General features: G+C 43.3%; 2 protein-coding genes across 2 annotated transcripts in view; both read left to right on the top strand.

Moving 5' to 3' along the window:
* LOC107522970 (rho GTPase-activating protein 20-like) overlaps window positions 1–18,888 on the top strand; it is a gene marked incomplete at its 3' end in the record, with an annotated part of 62,573 nt that extends 43,685 nt beyond the window's left edge. Inside the window, exon 4 of the mRNA XM_060184283.1 lies at window positions 18,800–18,888. Coding sequence (XP_060040266.1) covers window positions 18,800–18,888 — 89 coding nt within the window. The remainder of the gene's footprint in view (window positions 1–18,799) is intronic.
* LOC132532433 (rho GTPase-activating protein 20-like) lies at window positions 12,217–15,586 on the top strand. The gene is made up of 3 exons (XM_060184282.1): window positions 12,217–12,442; window positions 13,304–13,462; window positions 15,363–15,586. The coding sequence occupies exons 1-3, from the start codon at window positions 12,378–12,380 to the stop codon at window positions 15,511–15,513; spliced, it is 375 nt and encodes a 124-aa protein (XP_060040265.1). The 5' UTR covers window positions 12,217–12,377; the 3' UTR covers window positions 15,514–15,586.
* Window positions 18,889–20,555: the final 1,667 nt, after the last annotated feature.

The following is a 20,555-nucleotide window of genomic DNA, read 5'->3' as shown; positions in this document are numbered from 1 at the left end:
CCTGCCCCTGAAGACTGCACTTTCTCAGCTACCCGCAGGGCCCCTCTCATCAGCCCAGCTCAGAACTTCTCCACAGTGAAGCCCAGGCTCTCACCTCAAGGCCTGGCCTGCAGCAAGCCAGGGGGACCCCGTTCCTGACTTCAATGAGGAGGACTCCCCGGACCGGGCCAGCTCTTCCACCAGACTTCCTGCCCACCCACTACATGGGTGACACCCTGGAACTGGGACCCTGATAATCCCCATGACAGCTGCTCCTGTGCCTCTGAACCAGAGGCCCCGACTGCCAGAATAACTTGATGTTAAATCTTGGAGGATGGACTTGCCCTTGCCACTGCGGACATGTTTTCCAAAGACATTTCAGGCACAGGAACTCCTGGTCCCAGGATCATGGCTGGCATTCTGGAAGAACTGTCTTATTGTTGTCAGAAACAGAGACGATTTTTATTCTTCGGACAATGCATACGGACAGGCTGAGAAAGTCCAGAGAAAAATTTATATTGAACATATCTGAGTTCCAGTAGTGAAGTTTGTTCAATTACAGTATTTGGAATGATCACTATTGGCTGCAACTTTTTCCTATTTGTTATATTGTATGTGATAGGTGTATGTGTATGTGATAGAAAGGGAAACCAGGATGGATATGGAGCTAGAGAAATATTCACAGAGGGATAAAGAATAGCAAGGCTATCACGGGAGGGGAGGGGATGCGGAGATCTGGTGGTGGGAATTGTATGAGATTGTACCCCTCTTGTCCTCTGGTTTTGTAAATGTCTCCTTGTCAAAAATGTCAAAAACATGTCTTCACTTGTCAAAAAATAAAAGATAAAAAATAGAAAAAAAATGTTAATATCGACAGTGTCTCTGTTCCTGTCCTCAATCTGGAAATAAATCCCAGATCCTCCCGGCTGAACCACAACCCCATGCTCAGAATTAGATTCAAATTATCTCCAATTGACTCCAGGAGGAAGTGGAGGGACTTCCTGTAGAAATTACCTCCAGGGGGTTGGGTGGTAGTGCACTAGATTGAGTGCACTTGCGGCTTAGTTGTGTGATCCTTGTTTAAGTCCCTGGCTCTCCACCTGCAGGTGGGCCACATCACAGGCAGTGAAGGAGGTCTGCAGTTATCTATCTTTCCGTGTCCTACTCTGCCTTCCCCTCCTCTTTCCATTTCTCTCTGTCCTTTCCAACATTAACATTGGTGGCAACAATAACAACAACAACAAGGTCAAGAAAATGGAAAAGAATGGCCTCCAGGTGAAGTGGGTTTGTAGTGCAGGCACCAAGCCCCAGCAGTAACCCTGAGGCAAAAGAATAGAAAGAAGAAAGAAAGAAAAGTAATTATCTCCAAACATGAGACCAGAGCCAGATGGAGTTTAATACACTGGTGGGCAAGAGGTCTGGACTGCTCCAGGAAGTTCTCCCTACCACCTCCACCGAAAACTGAGACAACACCAGCTTATATAGGATTCTACATTTTGGTTACAGAGAGAATGCATACATTGGCACACTAAAGGCACATGATCCTGGGCCCTGGTTCTAGGTAGATACAAGGGTCTTAGCTCTTTCAGCTAGGCTGCATCCTGCCTAGCTGTCCTGCTTAGGAATGCGGAGGGAGGAGAGAAGGCAGCTGCAGTCACTAATTGCTATTAGGCATACTAGGCTTAAGGGAATAGTCAACTTAGATTCATCTACTTTTCTGCTTCAGACTCCTATGATCTATCCCATACAATTTGCCAATGTCCATTTTGGAGATTCTCTTCATGAGTCCTAATTCCTGGATCCACTCATGTGAGGACAGCCTCCACAAAATCCAGGTGTTAATTTCATAGTCTCCATCTGTTGGTCATCATTTTTCCTTTGGCTCATTCTGCTTCTAACGACCCCTTCTGGCTCTATCCGTGTTGGTCATAATGCCAGGTCTGCTGCATTGCTATGTTCTATTTACATAATCACTCTTTTGCCTGAGACCCCCCCTGCCTTCAGGGTATTGGTTTAATCCCCACTGGTTAGATGGAAGCTGGCTAACTTTGCACTCTTTTTCTTCTCTCCACCCACTCTCCTACCCATTTTCTTTTCCTGACCTGCCACTTCCATCTCAGAAGATATAACGGGCGGTGTTTTTCTGATCAATAAATCATTTCATTGTGTTCCTGCTCCGCGAGCCCCAGCATCTCTGTCTCCCAAGATGCTACATGAGTTCCCTGGTTCCTCTCCTGCGTTGCTGAGTATGCAGCTGCCTAGGTTGGCTCCTGTCGAGTTGTTTCCAACCTAGAGAGCATGTGCCTGGGAAGAAACACCCTCAGGCTATCACGGTATCCATCCAGGAGCTAAATCCAGGCTCCCTTATCTCCTGTCTCCACCTTTGTCGTCCGCCCCCTGGTGGTCTTCCTGGGTCTCACACTCTTACTCCTCTAGGCCCTTGGAACATAAGGCCCATCCTCTGAGCAGACCTGCTTCTGCAGAACATGGAGAACAGCAGGGCTGGTGGAGGGACTGTGGGACAGGCTGTCGGGGAGGGAAGGGCCCACTGCCATGTACCCAGTCCAGGGTAGCGTCACAGGAGAGAGAAGAAACTGGGGACCCGTTTCTTCAATAAAGGCAATGCAATGCCTTTATTGATCAGAGACATCGTCTTTATTTCTTTTTAAAAGCATGTGGCAAGTACCAAAAGGAAATGGCTATGAGAATGAGTGGAGAAAAAAAAAGAGTGCGAAGGTAGAAACCTTGCATAGCAGCTACTTCTAAGATTCTAACCAATGGGATTTAACCATTATAGGTGGGGATGGGTGTGGGGTGGGGGTGGGGGTGTGTCTCAGGAAAAACAGTGATTATGTAAGTAGACCACAGCATCAAGCAATACAGTAATGACCTGGTGTAATGACCAACATCTCCCCCTTCCTATTAATCTAATGGCCATAATATGAAGAATGTGGGGCGATTTGTGAGGCAGTGAGTCTGATAGGACGAGGCACACCTTTGAGGTTCTACTGTCCCTCCTTGCTCAACTTCACAGTAGAGAGAGAGATTAAGAGGATTGGACACAGCCCTCAGGGTGAAGGCCTGCCAAGCTCAGGCACATCTTCACAATTTCCTGACATCTCCTTCTTTCTAAATGGCCATATTTACATGGGTGAATGTCTGCAAAAGACTCCATTTCTATCAGAGGAATAGCTGTGTATGCATGAACAGAAACCTATATCGTGCAGGCATTTCTAAAATTGGGCCAGGCTAGAACGTTCCTACTCATGACCATAGAATGTGAGCTCAGATCTCCAGGGATGCAGAGGTCACGTAGGCTCCTAAGCTGAACATGGGCCCCAGATCAGATCAAATCGATGGGCTTTACAGTCAACAATATTTACATACCTTTCCCATATTTGGGAGCTACTCTCTTCCCTGATCCAGCTTTCTGGTCCTTTTTCCAGCCATGACATCATCTCCCCAGACAATAACTTGGATCGACCTGAATATCAGATGTAAGGCTCAGAAGAAAAAAAAAGACTAGTATAGTGATGGGCCCCCTTAAATATAAATAGAATTGGCCTACTAGCTATCTACAAAACGGTGACTCCCCAACCTTCATCTGCAATATTCTAGCCTTTGCGTTCATGATTAGGTTAGGCAACGATTTGTTTGGCTGTAGATGTTGACTCTTTGTTTCAGCCACCAGGTTCCAGAAGCTACCAAGATGCCAAACAGACTTCCCTGGGCAGACGGCCCCACCAATATGTCCTGGAGCCCCACTTCTCAAGGCCCCGCCTCACTAGAGAAAGAGAAAGACAGGAGTATGGGAGTATGGCTCGACCTGTCAATGCCTATGTTCAGCGGGGAAGCAATTACAGAAGCCAGACCCTCCTCCTTCTGCATCCCATAATGACCCTGGGTTCATATTCCCAGAAGGATAAAGAATAGGGAAGCTGTCAGGGGAGGGAGTGGGAATGGGAGTTCTGGTGATGGGAATTGTGTAGAGTTGTACCCCTCTTATCCTGTGTTTTTTGTCAGTGTTCCCTTTTTAGAAATAAAAATTATACAATCTGTACACCTGAGTTTTAATTTTTACATGGACCATTTGGTCTGCCTCAGGGCTTCTGCATTTTTTGTTTGTTTGTTTGTTTTCAGTTCAGAAGGTGCACTCATCAAGTCTATTCTTTTGCTATTTTTACATTTCTGATTTCTGGAATGCATCTAGGGATATACACTCTCACAGGACTAGCAAAACAGTTCACCTGCCTTGCTGTGTGTACAGCTCAGGTCCTAACCCTGTCTTATACAGTGTCCGTCCCTATGTGTCTTTATCTGTCTGTCTCTTTCTAACTGAAAAAGTCATCCTAGAGCAGTGAAGGCCTGGTTGAAAAAAAAAAGAAAATACAGCCTTTCACTAGAAATGATACTTAAAATTTACATTTATTTACTCAAAGCATTGGGGCCATTTGACATGGAATGAGACTTGCTAGGAATTATACAAAGACTTGCTTTGTTTCTTCTCATGTTATTGGAATAATAGATATTACCTGTGATTTCTCATCTGGGTCTTTTATTTTCACACTTAAAATCAAGACGCACAGGGTTTTTTTCTGTGAAAGAGGACTTTCTGGATATCTTTAGCTATGTTCACCTGATAATTTTAAGATGACCATACTTTTGAATTTCAGCACTTCCTTAGTTTTTTTCCTCTTTTCTTTAATAAGTCATATCTACTTGTGTTTCATGATTTCATTTCCTTCTTCAGTAAATGTTACCTATTCCTTGATAAGTTACATAGATATTTGTTAATGAATTTGATCTGGAAGATTGCCTTAGTATTTACATTTCTTTGGTAAGTAACCAGCTTATCAAGTTATATTAAAGTTATTTTTCCCACTTTGTCAATAAAATCATCATAGAGCATCTAGATACTTTAAATATTTTAAAATGTTTTGTCCAGGGCAGGGAGATAGCATAGTGGTTATGTGAAGACTCTTATGGCTGAGGCTCTAAACTCTCAGGTTCAATCCCAGCCACCACTGAAAACCAGAGCTGAGCAGTGCTCTGGGAAAAAAAATCCAATTCAAAACTGTTTTGTCCAACATTGTTGTCTTGGGGGTGTTGAGGGGAGTGATTATATGTCAAATTAATAATGCTGCTTTAATTAAAAATCTCAAATACAAATATATATTAAATTTAATTCATTATTACGTTTCCCCCCCCAATTATTGCTGAGACTTCATGTCAGCACTATCCTCTATTCCAGAAATGGCTAATAATTTGTCTCTCTTTCTCTCTCTCTCTCTCTCTGCCTCCAGGGTTATTGCTGGGGCTTGGTGCCTATACTAGGAATTCACTGCTTCTGGCAGCCATTTTTTCCTTTTTTTTTTTTTTGGTGTTATTGTTGTTGTTGTGTTGCTGCTGTTGTTGTTGCATAGGCCAGAGAGAAATAGAGAGAGGAGGGGAAGATGAAGGGGGGAGAGAAAGATAGACTCCTGCAGACCTGCTTCACCAGTTGCAAAGTGACCCCCCATCCATGGTGGAGAGCTGGGGGCTTGTCCTGGGATGCTTGTGCTGGTCCTTCTGCTCTCTACTATGTACACTTAATCTGCTGCACTATTACCCAGCCCCCCCCATTTTTTTCACATAGAAATTGACAGAGAGGGGGACATTAAGGCTGTTGACTTATTCATTTTCATGAGTTATTTCCTTATCGATTGCCAGATTTTTTTTTTGTAGTTCTTTGGATATGAGTCCTTGATGAACAGTGTGTGTCTTTTGAAAATACTATCTCTGGACTGTGGTTTAATCTTTTGTTCCTTGGATAGCATTCTTGGAAGAAGAGGCACTTTTTAATTTCAATGGAGCCAAGCTCAACACTTCTTTATGAGTTTTGCCTCTGGGACAACACTCAAGGTTACCTTGAGTTCTTCTTAACATTTAGGAGTTTTATAGTTTTGGAATTTCACATTGAGGTCCATAGTACATTTCTGAGTTGATTTCGAAGAAGTGTGTGAATCTGTGTCTAGATTTATCTTCTTCATACCTGTATGCCTAGTAGTTCCAGCACCACTTGTCAAGGAGACTGCCTTTGGTCTATTATACGACCTCTGTTCTTTCAACAACAACAACAACAAAAAGTTGGTACTGTTTTTGTCAGGGGTCTCTATTCTGTACTGAAATATTCTGCTCTAGTCTATTGACCTTTTCCCCCCATCAGTGCCACATTGTATTAATCATTACTGCTGTATAAATCACTCTTTTTCCCATTTGAATATTTATTGTCACTGGGGCTTCATGCCAGCATAACTCCATCATTCCCAAGCAGCATCCTATCCCTCTCCCTCTCCCTCTATATCTCCCTCTCCCTCTCCCTCTCCCTCTCGCTCTCCCTTTCTATCTCCCTCTCTCCCTCCCTCCTCTCTTTCTACAGATAGAGCTCGAAAGGCAGAAAGGGAAGAGGAAAATGATAAGAGACACCACAGCATTGTTCTACTGCTTGTGAAGCTTCCCCTCTGCGTGGTGTAGCCGTGACTGAGAACGTGGTAAGCGTGCTCTACTTGGAACAGCTAGAGCCCCCAGCCCCAATTCTAGATAAGTTTTAAAGTGGGATAGTGGGAGTCCTCCAACTTTGTCCTCTTACAGTATTGTGCTTGCTATACTAAGTCTTCTGCTTTCCCATCTAAATGATCACTGATACCACAAAATACATAGAAAAAGTGCTATCATGCCTCCTTCCCACTATCCTGCATCTACTGATCATACCCTCATGATTTTTCAGATAAAGTCAAGACAGAGAGGCAGAAATAGAGAGAGAGAAAGAGAAAGACAGAGAGACAGAATGAGAGAGAGAGAGAGAGAGAGAGAGAGAGAGAGACCAAAAAACCAACGATTATTTCAATGCAGTGAAGGCCAAGATCAACTCTGGTCACACAGAACAAACTAGCACACTATCTCACCGACTTTGATGTTATTATTTTTTGAATCTTGACTGAGGCTCAGGGAATTTCCTTTTTACTAAAACTTCTCAGATGATCCTAACTCAGTGCCCTAAAATCACACACACACTGAAGAGTCCCTGTCCTAGTAGCCAGAGGCTTGAGGGGCAGTGTGAAGTGTCAACCCAAGTTTCCCCAAAATATTTCATAACCAAGTCAAATCACCTGAGCATGTGGAATAGCCACTGATCACAGGTGCCCATCCTGGTGGCTAGTTCTGTTCTGTTAGTGCATCGTAGACCCCAAGGCAAAGTGAGCCTCCTTTCTGTTTGACATTTTTCTCTCCCCTTGTTTAAATTTCAAGATGTTTCAGACTAAAATGAAACATGGGAAGTTACTAGTTGACATATAGTCAAGAGCATTTGAAATGACAGACACAGGGACATACAGACATCAGCCCTACCAGACTGTTCATTTCAACAAAATAACCAGCTTCCACGTTCGAACTAAGAAGCAGCAAATGCTACAAGTGTTCAAGAATATAGTTTGGAGAGAAGGTCAGTTGATTGAAAATACTGTTAATCTGGATGGGTGAACCCTAAAACTTATTTTAATTTGCAACCTTGGCTTTCTTTGGGAGTCAGCTCCTGCATGAGTCCACTGCTCTCATGGACACTTTTTTTAAAATTTTTATTTATTGAATAGAGACAGCCAGACTTCAAGAGAAGCAAGAGAGAGAGAGAGACAGAGAGACACATGCAGCCCTGTTCCACTGTTTGTGAAGCTTTCCCCTTGCAGGAAGGTGACTAGGGGCTCAAACCTGGGTCCTTGTGCATTGTGATGTGTGTGCTCAACCAGGTGCACCACCACCCAGTCCCTCTCACGGACACATTGTTTAAGACACAGGTGAAGATAGCAGTAAAGAGGGAGTGAAAGAAAGAGGAGAGAAACCACAGCACTGCTCCTCTGCTCCTGAAGCTGCACCAGGTCTCCTGTTAGGGAAAGAGGAGAGCATCCTGGATCCTATTGGATTAACTGCTGACAAACCTCCATAGCTGAGTCCTGCAACCAAGGTCGAGCTACCAGTGACTTGAATCTGACCATCAAGGTGAATAAATGTCAAACACTTATCCAGAAGGACATATGCTCCTCCGCATTCAGAGCCGAGTTATTCATAGTAGCCAAGGAATGGAAGTAGCCTAAATGCCCATCAACAGGTGACTGGCTAAAGAAGTTATGGGTTCCATATTCAAAGGGATACTACTATGTAATCCAAAAAGATGATATTGTATCCTTTGGGATAATATGGATGGAATTGGAAGTGATTATGCTCAGTGAGGTAAGTTAAAGAGGTGAAAGACAACTACTGGGGAGTTTCACTCGTAGGTGGAACCTAAAGGACTGATGCATATGAAAAAGGAGGAGAAGGAGAAGGAGAAGGAGGAGGAGGAGGAGGAGGAGGAGGAGGAGGAGGAGGAGAAGGAGGAGGAGGAGGTGGAGGAGGAGGAGGAGGAGAAGGAGGAGAAGAAGAAGAAGAAGAAGAAGAAGAAGAAGAAGAAGAAGAAGAAGAAGAAGAAGAAGAAGAAGAAGAAGAAGAAGAAGAAGAAGAAGAAGAAGAAGAAGAAGAAGAAGAAGAAGAAGAAGAAAACAGAAGCCAACCAACCGTTTCTAAGACTTGCGAGAGAGCTATGACGGTTATCGTCAGGAGGCAGGACACAGAACTTGGATGGTGCGTGTGGTGTGGAACTAGACCTGTAATCTTACCATCTTTTAACCTACTATTAATCACAAATCAAAAAGGAAGAAAGAGAGAGTGAGAGAGAGCAGTCAAAACCATCTGACAAAGGCAACTACTCATCCTTGTGAAAGGAACAGTCCTGAGTCTTAACCGAATATAGCTCACACCAAAGACTAGTTGCTTTTTTGTTTTGTTTTGATTTTGAATGTTGGCACTTTTTAACCCTTAGAAGTGTAATGTATTCACTCTCAGACTGTGGAGCAAAGAGAAAATAAATAAATAAATAAACAAACAAACAAAGATGTAAAAACTCATGGGGCGGAGTGGGGGGAACACACCAGCTACTATCTCCGAGGCCCAACCCCAACTATCAAGCGTCTATTATCACCTGTTTAATATATTGGTGGCTTACTTATCCTGACTGGCGGGACTCTTTCAATTCTTTGTTGTTTCACCTCTAATGGAGACTGCCCTCCCCACAACACTCCCATCACTTAGCCAGGGGTTCGAACCCCAGTTCTCATGTATGATAAAATGTGCACCCCATTGGGTGAGCAACCATCCATCCTCCTTATATATTTCTTTCTATTTATTTATTCCCTTTTGTTGCCCTTGTTGTTGTTTTCTTGTTGTAGTTATTGTTATTGATGGCGTCCTTGTTGGACGGGACAGAGAGAAATGGACAAAGGAGGGAAAGACAGAGAGGGGGAGAGAAAGACAGACACCTGCAGACCTGCTTCACCACCTGTGAAGCAACTCCCCTGTAGGTGGGGAGCTGGAACTCAAACTGGGATCCTTGCGCTTCGCGCCACGTGCATTTAACCCATTGCCCGACTGCCCTCCTTATACATTTCTAACTGTTAGGTACTAAAAAGTCCTCCTATTGTTTAGCCCAATTGGAAATAGTCCAGGGCAAATTTACATGTACTTTCTAATACAACATTGGACAGAGGGTCGATGATTTCACATTGAGGAGTGAAAGGTGGTCCATCATCCCCAGAGGTGGGGACCAGGGATGGACAGCAAGGATGTGAGGTGGAGGTGCTGCTGTGCAAGGAGCCCACCTTCAGGAGGAAAGGCAGAGAGACAGCTCCGCCTCAGGGCACAGCTCTGCCTCCTGGACTTTTCATGGCATTTACTGACTGAGCTGGAGAGACTGTCCTGGGCTTTTCACTGAAAGCCTGGCTGCAGGCAGCATGAGGCACTTCCTGCCTGGGAATTTCAGGCCAAATTCATGCTGAAAAGGCTTTCTGTCACTGAGCAGTAGAGTTGTACTTCACAGTGATGAGATGTACCTCTCCTTTGCTCTTGTCTGCCCAACTACTCCTTCCTTCCTCCCCACTGAACAAGAAGAAAGTCCCTTTTCCACTTGTAAAACTGCCTCTACCCTATAGAAATTTTGTTCTTATTCACTGTGACAGAGAAGATGAAAAGCAATGATACTTTCTATCCCGAGAGCCTGAAATTCTGGTCATAGCTGACAAGTCTATATTATAGCAAGAATGAAAATACTAAATGATTGGTATCTTGCCGACTGCCCATACGATAATGAAACAAAACTTGAATGGGATATTTTCAAAAAAAAAAAAAAAGAAATATTTCATTAAGTCGGTACAAGTTATACTCTTAGCCAAGCAAAAAAAAAAAAAAAGTTTCCATCATGAAACTAGACTACATATGCTCTTTCCGAGGCCTTGGGTGGTGTGTGGGAGGCAGGCATTCCTTCCTTCTGGTCTAGCTTCCAAGTGAATGAGAGAAATCGTTTCCAATTTTCACTCAGAACCTAGGAGACCATGTGTTTGTTCTCATTACCAAAACCTGGTGGCAATTAAAGTTAGTCATCAATGACTTGATTGGATGACTCCCGTTTAGTCACGTTGAGGTTACTTTTCCGACAGTTTCCTTCCGAGAAAGTCTTTTAAGTTATGTTTGTTTGTTTTTTAGCATTAGAGGATGGCAAGGGTCTTTGGTGGAGCTGCACCTCAGCCAAGTGGCAAGTGCTGATTTTATTGTATAGTTGATTCACCTCATCACTCCTTCTTAAAAAGCCAAGTACCCCCCCCAAAAAGAACATGGTTAGAAAGAATCACAGGAAGAACATGCAGGAGCTGTGTGGAAACCCTGACCTCCACCTCCACCAGCTGCTCTTCAGGCTTTGCTACTACTCACATCCACCTTGAACTCTACCTCAACCTTCTGGGAGCTCACTTCCTACGCCTGACTCTCAGCTACCAGAGATTCGCAGTGCCTATGGTTATGTTGATCCATTGCCTCATGGCCAGAATGCAGTCAACTTTCTGGATAAAGCAAAATTTAGTATGAAACCTGATAGCATCCATTCAGACATATTTAATCAATGGCTAAAAAACATTTTTTTTTTTTGCCTCACTGGAGCTTGGTGCTGACACTATGAATCCATTGCTCCTGGAAGACGGATTTTTTTTTAATGTTTTATTGAACAGGAGAGAGAAACTGAGGAAGGAGGAGAAAATAAAGTGGAAGAAAGAAAGATAGACACACCTGAAGACCAGCTTCACTGCTTGTGAAGCATCCTTCCTGCAGTTGAGGAGCTGGGGGCTTGAACCTGGATCCTTACACAGATGCTTATGTTTATTATTATGTGCACTTAACCAAGTCCACCATTGCCCAGCTCCCAAAAAAAATTTTAAGAGCAAAAGATACAAGGAGATGATTTCAGAGAAATGAACCATATATAAATGACTAACAGCTTTGTCATAAAATACCCCCAACCAAATATAAACCACCCAAAAGTCCTTTAACATTCAGTTAAGCAAGCTGGACTATACCCATATAGTGAAATCCTACTAAGAAATACTCCCCAGGGAGTTGTGTGGTAACACAGCAGGTTAAACTCACATGGCACAAAGCACAGGGACTGGTGTAAGGATCCCGGTTCGAGCCCCCAGCTCCCCACCAGCAGATGAGTCACTTCACAAGCGGTGAAGCTGGTCTGTGGGTGTCCATCTTTCTCTCCCCCTCTCTGTCTTCCCCTCATCTCTCCAGTTCTCTCTGTCCTATCCAACAATGATAGCAACAATAATAACTACAACAAGAAAACAACAAGGGCAACAAAAGGGAATAAATAAATAAATAAAAATTTTTAATGATAAGTAATACCCCCCAAAAGTAAGTATATTCACCCAAAGCTATCTGACTATGTTTCCAATTATGTAAAGGATGGGAATTAAAAAAAAAAATCCTAAGGTCAGGTGCAGATGCCATATGAACCCATTTCTATAATATTCTTGAAGTACAGAATTATAATGACAACATGGTTGTCAAAGGTGATGCAGTAAGAAAGGTGGCAAGGAATTCTGGGTGGTGAGATGGTAATGTGAGCTTCCTTATGTGAACGGAAACTATCTCCCTGTGAATCGCCTCATTGATAGATACATAATGTTTCAGTTTGGAGAGTTATCACCATGGGATCAAATAGGGCACAAGTCTTATGAAATCACTGTGGTTTCCTAAAAACTCTATGTGAGTCCACAGTTACCTCCTAAGAAAATGATTGTTTTTTTTAAAAAAATCAACAGCCGTCTAGGAAGCCAGTCTGCCAATTGGTCAGTTAGGACAGGGCATGAGCCTCAGAATGTTGCCATTGCAGATCTGTGACCATGACTACTGTGGAATCCTCAGAGTAGGAGAGTGAGTTGGCAGGGTTTGGAGTGCCTTACTCAACTTTCAAGTCAGTGTCAAAGAGTGAAGAGCGAAGGATGTCTGCATCCACCCGAAACCCTTCTGGGCGTTCAGGGTGTTTTAGTTGGCTGGCCTGCCTGAGGTAGGTGGTCTTACTACATATTTCTGGATGTGGTCATCAGAGGAGGAGGGCAGGTTGAGGAAGTCCTCTGGTCCTGAAGTTCAGCACTGGCTTCATGGACAGTTCCTCATGGGGCTAAGCTTTAGCTCTGCTGAATACTCCAGAGCAGGCTCTCCATTCTGTTATCTAAATCCTCACAGCCTGTGATTATTGCTTCACCACTCTATGTATCATTTTGTCTGCTATAGGAGACCACACACTGGCTTGTTGTTTTCCAACCCTCTTGCAGTCCTCCATTTCTTCCTAGTTGTCCCCCTTACTACAGGTTCTTGAGTGGTAGGTTGTTTTTTTGCTTTCTTTTTCCCTTTTTTTAAAAAAAAATATTTTTATTTATTGGATAGAGATAACCATAAATTGAGAGGAAGGAGGAGAGAGGAAGAGAGAGAGAAAGATAGATAGATAGAGAGGGAGAGAGAGAGAGACACTTGCAGCACTGCTTCACCATTTGTGAAGATTTCCCCCTGCAAGTGGAGACCAGGGACTTGAACCTGGGTCCTTGCACATTGTAACGTGAACACTCCACTAGATGAGTCACCACCTGGGCCTCTGATTTGTGCTTTCTCTACTCCTCACCTATAGAGCATCAAGTCCCAGTGCCCTGTCTGCCCTTCAAATTGCTCTTCATCTCTCCCAGCCTTGAAGTGACCTCCTCTCTGACAGGAGCTCTCATTACCTAGGGACTCCTGCCTGGCGGGTCTGGGAATCTGTCTGAGGGAACAGAAGCTAATTTTTGGTGTTGTGTCAACATGGACATTTTAGCATAAAAGTCTGTTTTCTCCTTGGCTGGTGACTGATTGTTCTCTGATGTCTGTTATGCTGCAGCTCCTGTGTAGAGGGAGATGTCCCCAAAGAAAAGCAGCCCTGGGTGGAGCCCTGTGGTCGGTTTCTGCTCCGCTGCACAGTCAAGGTCAAGAAGGGCCGCAGGAGGCAGATGCGAGAACTATTTCTCTGCTCCAACGTGCTGTTCATTTCCAATACCAAGTAGGTGGACACTCCATGCTCTGTCCTCGGTCCTGAAGTTACCTCTTTACTGCCCTTTCTGGGAGAACATCAGAGGGAAACTTAAATCTGGGGGCCAGGCAGTGATGCACCTGGTTAAATGCATACATTGCAATGCACAAGACTCCTGGCTTCAAGTCCCTGGTCCCCACTTGCAGGGAGAAAGCTTCATGAATGTTGAAATAGGATTGCAGGTGTCTCTCTGTCTCTCCCCTTTTCTCAATTATTTTTATCGATCAAATAAATAAAAATTTTAAAAAAGGAAAGAAAAAAAAAGAAATTTGAATCTGCAAGAGATCTGGTCTTTTATTTCTCCCATAGGTGATCAAGGGAGGCTTTGTTCTGGGTCAGGGTTCAGAGCAGAGAAGAACAGGCTAGACAGGTCTCCTGGGCCTGGGGCTCCTAGGTGGAGTAAAGATGAGGGGAGAGGACAGGTTGTAATCAGAGCTTCCAAGAAGAGAAGGACTAAGTGCCCAGGGGAGAACATGGAAGTTATCAGAGAGGGCATCTCTGATGAGTGGAACTCTAGTCTGGGCCCCAGAATGACAGAGGCCCCACTCCTAGAGGAGGTGGGCCAAGCCTTCTGGGCTACCGGTTCGGAGACCTCGTCAGATGTGACTTGCCCTCTCACTTCTAAAGTCCCCTTGGAGTGAGACAGGTGACTGCAGTCTACAGCACAGTTGTGACAGTAGCATGACACTGTGGTCAGGGATCCAGACTCCCCAAGTCTCCATGATCCACAGGAGAAAGGAGGGGTCTTTGAGAGGGAGGTCCCCTCCCTGCCTGTTTTCACTGTAGCACAATATATGGACAGACCAAGAAATGGTATTTTTCCATGTGAGAAAGCAAAGCTGATTGAGCAGGCATATCCACAAAACACTTTCACTACTGATGAATTGATTCCCTCTGATTTTCCTAAGATAAGAGATTTTCCTCTCTTACTCCTAAGCCCTCCAAGCTACTGGTCTGGGCTTGTTTGACTGACTGATTGACTACTTTAGTTTTTCTTTTTAGTTGGAAATAGTATGTAGGCAAACTGATTTTCAGTTTTAGCCAGAATATAAGTGAAATGGCATGAATAAAGTCTTAAGAAAGTAAATTTAGGGATGGAGAAAGCAGCACAGTGGTTTAAGAAGAAGACTTTCATGTCTCAGGCATAAGAAGTCCCAGGTTCACTTCTCAGCCTCCATATAAGCCAGAAGTGATAAATGCTCTGGTAAGAAAAGAAAGGAAAGTAGGATGGAAGGAAGGAAGGAAGGAAGAAGAAAGGAAGAGAGAGAGAGAAAGAAAATAAACAATCACATTGCCTTAAATAGTAGAAATTGAATTTTTTTAACTGAGGCTGAAAGACATAATTTTAGTCCCTTTCATCGAAACTTAATTTAGTAGCTCTTTTAAGAAAAACTGTATTTAAATACTTTTATGAATCATGTGTTATTTCTCTCATTAAGATCCTTAAATCCTTTCAAAAAGGGGAAAGCATGAATTAAACAATGCATCATTTCTATCTGCTGTAAAATTAATATACAAACTATATAATTACCTATAACAAAATACAACAAATTTAGCAACAAGAAAGGAATGCTTGAATGAGTGGGTCTCTGAAAGTCATTTGCAAAGACTCTAAAATGCAGAGGATGGTCCGGGATGAGGACACATCCAAGAAAAGGCAGTTTGCTGCCAGGGGTGAAGTGTTTCCAGGACCTGCTTGGGCTGGGTGGGCTTCAGTCAGTGCACACAGTACACGGGCCCCTCTTCTCTTCCCTGTCCTGAGCTGTGCAAATGAGGACAGAAATGGAGGAGAATCTGGTCATGAGCTCAGCTGCTCCCCCTGACAGCGGGCATACCAAGTGACAAAGCTCTCATGTGATTATCTTTCCAGATATGAAGACAGATTCAAGATTAAGTATTCAGTGCCCCTGGAAATCCTGTGGGTGTCTGACTGCGTGGAGAAGACTGGGAGAGCCAACAGCAGGGCCAGGAGGTCCCTAGTTCTAGGCTGGCCTAATCGCAGCATCATGATCTCCTTTTAGTAAGATCTCTAGATTCTTGGTCTTGTTCTTTGCACAGTCTTTCCACTAGGAAACATTTTCTTTTTTTTAATTTTTTTTTTAAATTTAAGAAAGGATTAATTAACAAAACCATAGGGTAGTAGGGGTACAACTCCACACAATTCCCACCACCCAATCTCCATAACCCACCCCCTCCCCTGATAGCTTTCCCATTCTCTATCCCTCTGGGAGCATGGACCCAGGGTCATTGAGGGTTGCAGAAGGTAGAAGGTCTGGATTCTTTAATTGCTTCCCCGATGAACATGGATGTTGACTGGTCGATCCATACTCCCAGTCTGCCTCTCTCTTTCCCTAGTAAGCTGTGTCTCTGGGGAAGCTGAGCTCCAGGACACATTGGTGGGGTCTTCAATCCAGGGAAGCCTGGCCAGCATCCTGGTGGCATCTGGAACCTGGTGATTGAAAAGAGAGTTAACATACGAAGCCAAACAAATTGTTGAGCAATCCTGGAACCAAAGCTTGGAATAGTGGAGAGGAAGTGTTAGGGAGGTACTCACTGCAAACTCTAGTGTACTTCTGCTTTCAGGTATATATTTTGCAGTAGTTTATGGATACGTGTGGACATAAGGTCTCTCTTACAGAAACTGGTGTATATCTAGGTTATAGGATTTTGTTAGAAAGTGAACCACCTGAGATGAAATTAGAGTGTACTATACAAGGAAAGGTCTCACCCGAGTAATGAAGCTGAAGGGTTGTCATTCCACACGTGAAGTCTCTGGACACAGTCTTAGGTGAAGCATGTTGAGGTAGCAATCGTTGCGTTGGTTAGGTTGTGATCGGCGGATGCAATATTATTTGGAATGGATTGGGAGAGGCATACGGGAAAGTGGGCCCTATCCAAGGGTTCCAGGACTGGGGCAAGTAGGGGCTCTATAGTGGAGATGTGAGGTTCCTGCTGTCTTAGGGTTCAAAAAGGCAATTAATAGTTAATGTTATCATCACATTATTTGGTAATTGGGTTAACTTTGAAAAGTCCTTTTGTTATGGTTTGCTGTAAAGTATCCAGTATCTTGTATATAGCTGTGCTATATAGTAAAGGAATACTATGCAGCTATCAAGAACAATGAACCCACCTTCTCTGACCCATCTTGGACAGAGCTAGAAGGAATTATGTTAAGTGAGCTAAGTTAGAAAGATAAAGATGAGTATGGGATGATCCCACTCATCAACAGAAGTTGAGGAAGAAGATCTGAAAGGGAAACTAAAAGCAGGACCTGACCAAATTGTAAGTAGGGCACCAAAGTAAAAACCCTGTGGTGAAGGGTAGACATGCAGATTCCTGGGACAGTGGGGGGGTGGGAGTGGGTGGGAGGGATGGGTCACAGTCTTTTCGTGGTGGGAATGGTGTTTATGTACACTCCTAGCAAAATGTAGACATATAAATCAGTAGTTAATTAATATGAGAGGGGGAAATTAATTGCATGTCTCAAAGTTTTTCAAAACACAAACTGAATCTTTTTAATAGATAGGCTGTGTATTTCATATGTGGACTCTCTCAAAAGCCTAGACCAAGTAGATGAGAAGCATCCACTAGGAAACATTTTCATCTGATCGTAACATTCAATCAGTGACTCACTTTTCACCTAGAGCAATAACACTTCCGCACCTCTCCCTTCCTTCCAGAAGGTGCTTGCCTGCAGTAGTTTCCTTTAAGCAGAAAATTAAAGTGCCAAAGAAATCAAGAATAAGTTTTCAGGGGCTACGTGGTGGTGTACCTGGTGAAACACACACACACACACTACAATGCACAAGGACCAGGCTCAAGCCCCTGGTTGCCACCTGCGGGTGGAGAGGCTTCATAAGTGGTGAAATAGAGCTTCAGGTGTTTCTCTGCTTTTCTCTCTCTCTACCTGCCCCTCCCCTCTCAATTTCTCTCTATCTCTACCCAATAATATAGAAGAACAAATTTTCTAGATTCAAACTAGTATATTCAATATGTCCTCTGTATAAAGAAAGTTCTGTGGGGATTTTTTCTTTTCTAAATAGTCTTAAGTCTGTGCCAAGATAGTTGCATCCAGATGCCAACTTCCTCAGTAGAAAGGATTTCATCTGATCCAAATGTTCTTTACTGCATAGAACTCCCAGCTGTAGGAACACTCTGGGGTGTCATGTGCCCTCTCTCCTTTTGGGAATGGAAGCTCTGAGCAGTGAAGTGACAAAACTAGAATCACCTAGTTTGCATCACATAGTTTCCAAGCAGTACTCTGATTCCAAACTAACTTCTCCTCCCCTGGAAAGTCTCCTTTCCACCCCACCCTGCGGCCTGTGAAAGAGCAGCGTCCCACACAAGCCCAGTTAGGAGAGGGTCCACTTGTCACACACAGCCCCGCCACTAACTAGGGTCCTGGAGTGGGAGATTAATATACTAATGGAAACATTTTGTGTGTTTGACTTTCTTCTTTTTTTACTTGCAGTTCTCTTCGAGATAAGGAGGAATGGCTTTTCTGTCTGCACAGGTATCTGATGAGTATTACCTATTGTTGCACCTTTAATCGGTACTGGCAGAATGCAGATACATAGAAAGCAACCCCCACATGCCCTCCCAACTGCTCTCCTTCTCCTCAGAAAAAAAAAAAGGGGTTAAACTTGTTTCTCATTCCCATGAAAATTCTAGTATTTATCATTGAGGAAGTTCTGGCTATAGTTCTTTCTTAAAAATTTATTTTTTTATTTATAAAATGGAAACATTGACAAGACCGTAAGATAAGAGGGATACATTTCCTCACATTGCCTGTCCCCAGAGCTCCATATCCAATCCCCTCTCTTGATAGCTTCCCTATTCTTTAGTCCTCTGGGAGAATCTGACCAGGATCATTGTGGAGTGCAGTATATATATATATATATTTCTTATTTTTCCTTCTCTCCAACTTCTCACCAACACTTATTTTCAAAATGTATTACATTTCCATAACCTCAGATTTCTCTTCTGGGTGACTGCCATAACAAGTCTTCCTTTCTGCCCTGGAACCCAGGAGCTTCTGGGTTTTTAGGATATTTAGGCTGGAAAGCAGTGAGGACTGGGTCTGCAGCCCTGGTCTCAAAGAACTTACTATTCATTGGCCTTGTCATTATTTTCCTGAAATATTACTGTATATGTTCCCACATCATTTGACCTGAATATGTCCATTTAAAATAAAAAAGAACACTAAAAACATTTGCGACATAGACTGATTTGAAAATAACCCAAGCACTAATCCATCCAATTTTTTTTTTCTTTTTCTTCTTTTTGGTTGCCATTGGCCTTCATTAGATTTATTAAACTTGCCAAAAACAAAGCCCAGCATGAGAACACTTCCTTGGACACAATCATAGAAGACTCAGAGGACTGTACTTTTGTAAGTACTTTTAAGATACTAAATGAGACTCCAAGCTCCTGATAGGACCTCTGAACAAGAGTGAGAATTTCTCAAGTACCATATGGGACAATGTATCTTCCTGTACACATGTATGTGATTGTGTGTGTGTGTGTGTGTGTGTGTGTGTGTGTGTGTGTGTGTGTGTGTGTGTGTATACGGAAAGTATAGTCTGGGTGTATTCAAATCAAGATACTTCTTCACGTCCACAATGCTTTTAAGCTTGGAAAGAATATGGCATGTCGAATGGAATATTTCTCTGGCTCCTCCTAATAACAATCACAGCAGCTTCCTGTTATAAAGTGATTTCACAAATTGATGAGTGCTTTTATTGGAATTAAATGTTTCCTCAAGTCAGGAGGTGGCCCAGTGCCCTGAGTAGGTGGAGAGGGCACTTTGGTGGTGGTGGTGGGGCTAACACAAATGTGAGGGAGATGTGACTGTGCACATTTGATGCATCTACCATGTTGTATATCTACACACACACACAAACACACACACTTCTAGTTAACTGCTGCACTTATGTACAAAATGACTTTTTGTCCATTGTGGTTTATTCTCCCTTCCGATGAGGGTTTTCTTAGAAATGGCTATAAACCAGGGAAAGAAAAAGTGACCAAAGTAGAAATGCCACACAGAAAACCCCATGTGTGCTCTACCGAACAGCCAAGTACTTAGCAACAGTTGAGTGTTTTTGTCTGTTTGTTTTAAGATTTTATTTATTTATTCATGAAGGAATTAGGAGAGAAATCAGACATCTCTCTGCTACACGTGCTACTGGAAATTGAACTCAGTACCTCACACTAAGAATCCAGTGCTTGAATCCGCTGTGTCACCTACCGGACCACAATATTTCACTGTTCTATCAATTCTTCCTCTCTCTTTCTTTCTTTCTCTCTCTCTCTCTCTCTCTCTCCCTTTCTTTCTTTCTTTCTTTCTATATGTCTCTCTAGGAATACTCTTTTTTTTTTTTTGCCTCCAGGGTTATAGCCGGGGCTTGGTGCCTGCACCAGGAATCCACTGCTCCTGGAGACCATTTTTTCCCCTTTTGTTGCCCTTGTTGTTTTATCATTGTTGTGGTTATTATTATTGTTGTTGTTGTTGCTGTTGTTGGATAGGAAATAGAGAAATGGAGAGAGGAGGGGAGACAGAGAGGGGAAGAGAAAGATAGACACCTGCAGACCTGCTTCACTGCCTGTGAAGTGACTCCCCTACAGATGGGCAGCCAGGGCTTGACCTGGTATCCTTACGCTGGTCCTTGGCTTCACACCACATGTGCTTAACCCACTGTGCTACTGTCCGACTCCAGAATACTCTCTCTTGAGGGTGACCCCCCAAAGTTTTCAGCCTTTAAGTGCTTTGGAATTTCCTGTAAATAGAGATTGCTTGTGTGCAGCCACCATCCAATGATCATGCTGAGTTTATTTCACATGGGTCTGATGCTCTCACCTCCCTTCCATGTGCCCATTTAAGAAATGACTTCTACTGTCCCCTCCCCAGGTCAGGAGCCCCTAGAGGGACCGTTGTTGTATTTAACTGGGTTGTCAAATGCCCTTTTGATGGACCTTTGCATTTTTTGCAAAACTTAGGACTGAATGGAGCTGAGTGAAGTGACACATTTTACCAACAGGCTCATATCTACCTGTGTATTTA

This window comes from Erinaceus europaeus, unplaced genomic scaffold, assembly GCF_950295315.1.
Source record: "Erinaceus europaeus unplaced genomic scaffold, mEriEur2.1 scaffold_507, whole genome shotgun sequence".
Lineage (NCBI taxonomy): Eukaryota > Metazoa > Chordata > Mammalia > Eulipotyphla > Erinaceidae > Erinaceus > Erinaceus europaeus.
The sequence above is the reverse complement of the archived record's forward strand: the minus strand, read 5'-3'. Positions and strand labels throughout refer to the sequence as shown.

Excerpts from the sequence above, each read along its gene's own strand:
- LOC132532433 (XM_060184282.1), top strand. The coding sequence starts at position 12,378 with ATGTCTGCATCCACCCGAAACCCTTCTGGGCGTTCAGGGTGTTTTAGT. Across the intron at positions 12,443-13,303 it reads AGTTGGCTGGCCTGCCTGAG|CTCCTGTGTAGAGGGAGATG; the intron begins GTAGGTGGTCTT and ends GTTATGCTGCAG. Across the intron at positions 13,463-15,362 it reads CTGTTCATTTCCAATACCAA|ATATGAAGACAGATTCAAGA; the intron begins GTAGGTGGACAC and ends TTATCTTTCCAG.